Source organism: Seriola lalandi, unplaced genomic scaffold (assembly GCF_002814215.2).
Source record: "Seriola lalandi dorsalis isolate HSWRI2012SDOR001 ecotype SW California unplaced genomic scaffold, Sedor1 jcf7180002052126, whole genome shotgun sequence".
Taxonomy (NCBI): domain Eukaryota; kingdom Metazoa; phylum Chordata; class Actinopteri; order Carangiformes; family Carangidae; genus Seriola; species Seriola lalandi.
In genome coordinates, this window is record NW_019522679.1 from 394,428 (window position 1) to 403,325 (window position 8,898).

General features: G+C 43.5%; 1 protein-coding gene across 5 annotated transcripts in view; it reads right to left on the minus strand.

Moving 5' to 3' along the window:
• ralgapa2 (Ral GTPase activating protein catalytic subunit alpha 2) overlaps positions 1 to 8,898 on the minus strand; it is an 89,620-nt gene that overhangs the window by 19,304 nt on the left and 61,418 nt on the right. For all 5 annotated transcript variants that reach the window (XM_023399892.2, XM_087172225.1, XM_087172222.1 and 2 more), the window contains one exon: positions 5,782 to 5,909. In XM_023399892.2, the coding sequence (XP_023255660.1) occupies positions 5,782 to 5,909 (128 nt within the window). The remainder of the gene's footprint in view (positions 1 to 5,781; positions 5,910 to 8,898) is intronic.

Below are 8,898 nucleotides of genomic sequence, written 5' to 3' on the forward strand. Positions count from 1 at the left end.
TTCTGTATGTAAAGAGAAGGTCTAGACCTGCTCTATTTGGAAAGTGCCTTGAGATAATTTATGTTGTGAATTGGCGCTATACAAATAAAAACTGACTTGACTTCTCTACTTTATTCTGAAATATAGGTTTGTGTCAGCAGAATAGGAGGGATGACAAACATCTTGTAATTCTTCTCAAGAATTTGCATAAGTAATAAGTCCAACGTTGTATTGGAATTTAAATACATCAAAATACTGAAATGCCCTAATATTGGTATAGGCAAAGCAGTTGTCAAAAATACATAAAATGTGTTGGTCTTGTTTATGTAATTCTACCTGATACACTAAGCCTGAGTTGGGGATGGGACAGAGAAAGCGATCCCACACAAAACTGGCAGTCTTGCTGGCTTTCACTTTGCCGCTCACAAATAGACAGATGTCAGACATGAATGCACAACAGACGGAGAGAGAAGGGGAGGGGCATGAGGGTGGGGGTTCAAGTTTAAAAATACACAGAGCACAACATTCTTTAGGTTACACTAGGCTATGTAGTTTCTGTTAGTGCTCGTTGAAAATTGCATGGTTTCTTATTATTTCATATACTGTATAAAATCTGGGTTATTTTGGCAACAGAACGCTCCCTGACTGTAAATAATGGTTTATCAACAGTAAATAATCAAATGGGATAAAACTGAAATTACCCTGCTGGGCTAAAATTAGACTGAAAGGAAGAAGTTCTATTAATTTGGCAACAACAAACAAAAACAAAAAGCAAACACACAGAATCCTTATTTGTTGGAAAGGTTGCCGTGAGACACAAACAGAATGCATGATGCACACAAAAAACACACCCGCACACACATAAAGCAGTAATCTTGTAATACCTGAGGCACTACAAAATAAAAGCGGTTCCTGTATACATACAAACACAAACACACACAGGCACAACAGTTTGACACCAGCAGTGTGTGTATGCTACCCCAGGCGGGGCTCTGGGTCCCTGCTGTTGGCCGTCTGGTTCCACGCCTGCTCTACCTGTGCTTAAAAGCGGCGGCCCCCATGAAGCTCAGACCTTAGAGTGCAGGCTGGGCTGGGCTGGGCCCCCAGGGCTTTCAGGGTGTGGGTGCCTTGCAGCGGACACCTTTTGTTACAGGCTGGGTGGCAAGAGGAGGAGGTACTGATGTGAGAGGGGTGGAGGGGCAGAAGAAAAAAAAAATGAGTAATGCTATGAGTCATTCTGCATTAGCAGCAGGGGAGGGAGACAGGGAGAGGGGGAGTGGATGAGAGGGGGGCGAAGGGAGAGAATACTTTTGCATGTTGTATGAAGCTAGACGCCATATGCCATCCGAGCTGGGCTGCCTCCTGAGTCAGGGCTCTTGGTTTGACAGGCCTATGCTTGCCCCCTCCGCACCCCCAAAGCTACCCCCCTTCTTCCCTAACTAACACCCTCCTCCCTCTAGGCCTTCCTAGGCTCCAGCAATGGGCTAGGCAATTGCTTTGGTTGTGCATTTGTGTGTGCTCTTTGTATTTATGTGTGTGTGTGTGTAGGAAAGGGGGGGGGGGGGTTACTCAGTGATCTGAACACATCGGACATTGTCGTGAGTCCCGGCAGGAACAGCTGGTCAGCTGGAGAGAGGGGTGGGAGGGGGTAGGGATAAGGAGGGGGAAGAGATGGGAGGCAGTGCGGTACACTGATAATGGGATTAGGTTAAAACATTCAGTGGGGGAGAGACCCCTCCTCTCTCTGTAGCCCCCCAAATACTGCATAAACTCTCAAAGCCAATGCCCAAACCACCCTGGCCAACTCTGAGTAGGGACACCTCAGAGCTGGCCCTTTACCCAACCTCCATCCACCTACACTCCCACCAACAGCCAGCTGCATCCAGTAATATGGACACAGTACTAGACAGTTAACATCATACACTGTGTGACAAGTAAAGTGATTTCTTAAGCCTCCCTTTGAGAATTTTACTGTAAGTTACAAATGACTTGGGGCTATTTCGTTGGTCGCCCCTGTTTTCCATAAACAGGAAGTTGGCTAGTCATACTCATATCAGCTCAGGCCATTACATGAATCCAGCATATAATGACAAGCTTGGCGTCTCACTGTGCCCAGTCAAGCACTGTGTTTCACAGTGATATAGACTGCTGAGTATTATCCATGAGACTGCTGACAGTTATGGCACAACAGCTGGCAAATTAGACCTATCAACGATGTTAAATAATTCATGTGAGACAACACTAACGTGGCAGATCCTATTCATGGCACCCCATCATGCATGCAGGCGCACTTTCATCTCTGCTAGGTGAGGAATCTTACAGTATACAAAAGAACGTGCTGCCGTTGGACAAAGACACAGTGAGAGTGGTACAATAACTTGCTCAGAAGGGGTGTGAGAATATGTCATTGTCAATGCAGTGACTGTAACAATTATGATGGCATCTGGTGGGGGTGCAGCCACAGCACACAAAGGAGTGCATACAGGATATCTTATCCATTATTTTCCAGTATACATCCATTAAAATTATGTACATCACCTTGTTTTGGGCGTTCTGTGGAGCTGGGGGATTGTAGATATGCTCACATGAGCCTGTGAGGGGAACATGACAGACTTCAGCAGCTTTCTGGGTTCCACTGAAAGGATTCAAGCTTCCCTCTCTTCTTTTTGCTACTGCACACAGACACACACAGACACACACAGACACACACACACACACACACACACACACACACACACCACCTAAAAGCCTGGCTCGCATGACTGGCGATGGGCAGAAACAGATTATGGTTATTGATCGCTGCCTGGAGATGGATCTGTGTGTGTGTGTGTGTTTATGTGTGTGTCAGAGCAGAGGATGGGGACTAAGGGCAGTGTGCAAAAGCTATTGATTCTGTGCAGTGGGGAGGCTGTGTCTCTGAATCAAGGTCAGTTCCGCACTGTCTCACCTATTAGAAACTTGCCGTCTTCCCAACACACACACACACAAGACAGTTTTTACCCTTTACAATATCCCCATCACAAAGAATGATGGACGGTACATCAAACTCAAGTGCTTGTTGAAGAGAGAAATGAATCCCGGCTTCTGGATGAAGACATTATTCTACAGTGACAGTATGAAGGATCTTCATCGTGCATGGCAGCAGACCGCAAGGCCACAGCCGGGGTTCAGGTGACACAAACAAACTCAATGTCTCCTTTAAGCCAGTATGTCATACATTTTGTGTGTGCAGTGATAAGCTCCATTAATAGAGGCACAAAATGATATTCACTTAGGATACTCTGTTGCCAATAAATTAATAAAAACTATGGTGGTTTAATAAAAACTTAAGTTGTTTTAGATTTAACATTTTGTGGTCAAGTGTATTCAAAATGCAGCTGTGCAGTGTGGACTAGTTGCAGACAATACACTTAGAACATACAAAGCCAGACCAGCTGCATTTTCCATCAGGCATATAAATAATAGATGATACATTATGAGTTGTCTGTGAGAGGCTTGTGAAATGATGTCCATGAGGCCTTGGTTGTGTATTGACAAAAGAAACTGATGCAAATTCTGACTGACATTGAGATCTGGCCACTGTACAAGAAAAACAATGCAATGACACAGATTCCACAAATACTCACAAAACAGAGAGGGGACGTAATGGGGAGGAAGACAGAAAGACAGCAAGAGGAGAGGATCTATCTGAAAAAACACTCCACAAGCCTGTCTGTTTGTGTATTTTCTGAAAATGTTGCTGGTGGTCATTTTTCAATATCAAATCCTATTAGCTTGAGAGATCTGGTGAGCATTGCAGTTGACTGCTGGAGTCCTCTCGAGCCTTGTGACAGAGTGAGAGAGGGGGCTGCAGCGCCATACTGGCCTTTTATCTGGACACACAGGGGTCATATAGCTTCTCTTTGAAGAAATATTCAACTAATTACCTTGGAGTGTGGCCTCACAGGCAGAGAGCGGACTGAGGATTGTTAAGGCATTGTGAAGGGGTAAACTAAGGATGAGGATTTTCATCTTGCATGGAAAAAAAAAATACACATCCCAGATGATGTCATTGTTCCAAACTGTGAGAGATAAAGAGCCACATATCCTGAGAAGATAGAAGAATGACAACTGGAGAGGGAAAGGTGCAAAAGGCTGGTGTAATACAACAGCAAATCCGACGATGAAAACATATGAAAGAGTAACTGCACCTGCCACTCAAGGCTGTTTTGTTCACGGTTCATGCCATTGCTGGACATTGTGTCAGTCATAACATTCTGTGATACCAGTTCTCTTAAAATCTAAAAACTTGGATATCACTGTCACACTGCATAAATCAAATTCAACATTGTGGTCATTCATTACTTTATACATCGCCTCTGTCCTCACAATACCCTCTAGCTAGGCAGACAAATAGCTGACAGACAGACACACAGATACTTTTGCTGGCAGTGTGCTTCGCCTGGCACATTCATTCATCTCCTCTCTTGGAGTGCATGAGGCCTGGCATCCTATCAGTGCCAGAACTCCAGAGGCAGTGCTTATCTCCTCTCATAGATCATGCCTTTGTGCTGTCTGCTCCTCTGCTAAGGAATGCCAGGTAAGGCTTCTGTGGCCCAGCACAGGCCTGGTACTGTCCCACCTCCCTACTCCCCCCACCCCTTGAGGCTCACAGAGGCAGGCAGGCCTGTGGCTTGCCCCCCTCTGGCACTGAGAGTCACACTGGGCTAATTCACTTGGCGTCGGGTAACAGACATCTGTCACTCAGGATGCCCCCAGGGACACGCAGACGAGGCCTGATATAGGGGTGGGGGGCCTGGGGATGTGCTGTGCTGTGAAACGCATACAGGCAGACACATACTTACACACACCCAACTGTAAACAACACACACAGAGTGTGTTGTAGAGTAATTAAAGAGCAAAATCCTTCATTCTAAGTAACTCTGATACCAGAACTTGATAATGAATTTTTTTTTTTTAAAGTCTCAAAACTTTAGATACTAGTCTTCCATCTAAATGAAATCTCCTTGGGGGAGGTTTCTATGGCAACCACCAGAGTGGCAGCGTGGTTCTGGTGAGGCGGTGCTGTACATGCTGTCCGAGGAGGAGCGGAACGTTAGGATAGATCAGGTTTCCCCCTCCAGGGCCCATCCCGACTCTGCCCCCCATCTCACCCCCCAACCCTGTGCTGCTGGCATTCACATGCTAATTCATCTCCATTGGTGATTACACTCCCTTTAAACCAACTGACAACTACAGCTGGAGTCAGGCTCTTAACGGTACACTGTTGGATGGATGGGTGGAGGGATGAGAGCGAGTGTGCATGTGTGTGTCTGTACGCACTTGTATGCATTTGTTGATGGTGCTCTTATTTTGGCTCTCCTTGTGCTCCATAAAATGGTAGTGATAGATGATGACACATTATCTGTGCTCCTACCCAAAACAGCCTCACACAACCTCCCATGCTGCTCCAGGCTGTGAAACAGTCCTGGCCTAATAGCTGTATGTAAATCAGCCAGCCCATAAAAATCAGTGTCAGCATTCAGCTGTGTACGTTGGCTGACGTGACAATCACGCCACATGTCTCAATGAATTTACCCAAATGGGCTGCTGGTGGTGCTGAAAATTTATGCTCAGAGGTGTTATGCATCTAATGAAATCATCATGAAAATATTGCTAAATGTATGCTCATAACATTAATGGTCTCAGCTGTACGGGCAATAAACGCTGATCTTTTTAAATTGTTACATTCCTCTGATGAGCCATTCATATATGGGATAGTGAACAGTAAATGAAGCAGAAGGCATGAGGAGTAAAGGATACAAGCTCTGGTAGAGAGTCAGCCGGGACTTGACAGCTCTGCTGGCATTGATACAGGTGGCCCGCACCAAGCTTGGCAGCAGCGACCCAGTGATGATGGCGCCATTAAACAGAGGCCCAAAGAAAGGAACCTGAGGAAGTTAAGAGAGAAAAAAGAATAAGACAGAGTAAGAAAATTAGGCATTAAAAACGCCCACATCGAATCAAAGTTAATTTGTTCAGTCTCCTGTTTTTTATAAGCAAATGCTTTAACATAAAAAAAGGTTGGTTAAAAATCTTTTTGTTCTTTTTTGAGCCGTTTCTCCATCTGTTTAGGGCAGGGTTCAAGTTGAAATTGGATTTTACCTAACTTTGCATGACAACCACACATATCTAATGTGAATCAATGTTAGGTAAATGAAATTAAAATGACAATCAATACTAAACAATGCCCTCATATTGAGCTACCGAACAAATACAAAGGGCCAATATCCAGTTTAGCGGCAGTGTGTGAGTGTGTGTGGGTACACGCGTCTGTTCATGCATATTGGAAGGGGGCCCTTAATCAGTGAAGCTCAATGGTCGTTGACCTGGAAGTTGACGTGAATGTCAAAGTCTCTCCAAAAGGTCCTGCTGTCTTCAACTTGGCAGTTCAGTGAGTATAATAAGTAGTAAAATTAAACAATAAATGGATTTAAACCAGAAACGATACAGACCAATTAATTTAATCACATGCTACAAAACTGGAGCGACACTGTGTAATCTTACATCAGAAACCTGAATAGATAACTTCACTGTCATGTGAACAAATTAAGCGCACCCCATGGAAGTTGTTGGCTTTTTCAAGATATTTGTATCAGCAGTGCCTATTAATAAAGATGATATACTCAAACAAATAACACATAAAACATTTTGTAGTCATTTTCATAATTTAAACTGATAAATTATATAGACAAAAAACATAAAACAGATCAGTAACAAGTACAAAGTAAGAACACCCCTTAATTTATCAGACCTTCAGGTCTAGCGTTACAGATTAGGTTCCAATTATTAGGACCTCCTTAGAGTAGAGCAGGTGGAACCTTTCTTATTCAAACCTCATCTAGGGTCTGATGTTCTCTTTGCTATTGAAGTGTGTGGTATCATCATGCCCAGATCTGAAGAGCTCTCTATGGCCTTCAGAAGAAAAGATTGTGAATGCGTCTGAGTTTGGCAATGGATTTAAAAAGATACTTGAATTATTTATAAGAAATCATTTGACTGTAAGGAAAATACTTTTCAGATTTCAATCAACTACCAATTAGTGCAGGCCACCCCAGCAAATTCAACCCGAGAGCAGACCGTTTGATGCAAAAATAAGTCTCCAAGAACCCCAAAATCTGATCACAGGATCTAGAGGTAACTCTTGCAACTTGCAATTGTCTGCAATCAGAAAGAGATTGCACAAATTTGACCTGCATGGGAGGTTTTGGCAGGAAAATGCCTTTGATGTCCAAAAAGAACATTAGAGCAACACTTAAGTTAGCAATTACATATAAGCAAAGACTGGGCCTTTTGGGATAATGTGCTCTGGACATACGAAATACATATAGAGTGTTTTGGTCACAATAACAGTACGCAAGCTTTTCAGGGGTAGAACCTTGTGCCAGCTGTGAAACATGGTAGTGGAAATGTTACGGTTCAGGGTTGCTTCAATGCCTCAGGGACTGGGCAGCTTGCAGTCATTAATTCAATTCTGCATCATATCAAAGAGTGCTGGAAGATAATGTGAGGTCAACTGTCCACAAGTTGCAGTTGAACCAAAACTAGACCTTTAAACACGACGATTATCCAAAGAACACTAGTAAATCCACCAAGGAATGGCTCAAAAAGAAGTAATGGATGGTTATGGAACGTCCTCGTCTAAAGCCCAGATTTGAATCCCATTGAAATATTGTGGGAGGGGATTTGAGATGGGCAGTACATGCAAGAAAAGCCTTATACATTTTAAACTGAAGGAATTTTGCATGGAAAAAATTTCAGCAAGCTGATGTCAGAGATGGTTCGACAATTATGTAAAATGCCTACAAGGAGTTATTTCTGCTAGCTATTTCTTGCTATTTCTAGCCTCTGAGGCCACAGAAAGATATTACATCTATTGATATTTTTGTTGAATAATGATTGAAAAAGCTAATTTTCCTGGTGGTTTTGTTCAAGTAAATTACCCTGCAGGCCCCTCAAAAAGGATAACATTTTTGGTTGTTGAAATATGTTGATAAAGAGTTTCCATTGAAATGTACTTATTTTCTCTAATGACACGACTGTGTAGGTTCTAGGAGGAAACACTGTGGAAACAGTAAGAATTATAAGAAGTCTAATGGCTTGTATGGGGTGGAGTTAAGTGGGCAGAACACTGGCAACTTTGTTTTGGCTGCAGAAACCCTCTGAAGCCAGAATGTGTGTATTCACTCATTTCTGAACCATCTGCAACTTTAATTCATACTTTAAAGCAAGTTCTCATACTCCTCTGTAGGAAAAGGTCTTCTTTTCCCTTGTTAGATTTAACTGTCAGACATAAAGTGAATACTAGGGTTGCACGGTATACCGGTACCAGTATAGTACCGCGATACTAGAGTTTTGAAAACGGTACTATACTAGCATTTAAAAACAAACGGTACTTTTATTTCATTTTATTGAATGCAAATGAATTGGTAAATTGGAGCCTGTCTCTTTAAGCACAGCGAGGCCAGCGAGTGTGACGTAGTTGCCCGAGCGGATGTAAGCCGCCTCCCACGCGCACTCGCATGTTTAGACTGAGGAAGAGAGAGAAACGACAAGTCGCGTCTTAGACAGACGGAGCAGGTTGAAGAATATACCGTAGATAGAGATGGCAGCTGCAGAACAGCCCGAACTTGTGGACAAAATGGAGCCCGAAGTTCGGTGTGGAAATATTTCAGGTTCAAACCGAACGATAAAGGCGAGCCACTGAACCCAGAGGCACCGCAGTGCAAGCGGTGCTACAAAGTGTGTCTCGCAAAAGCAGGCAACACTTCAAACCTGTCGAAACATTTAAAGGACAACCATGCGGACTTGTTCCGAGACTTCAGTCAAGAACGACAGGTGATAATGTTGTTCACCTGTTCACTGCACTGTAATGTCAAT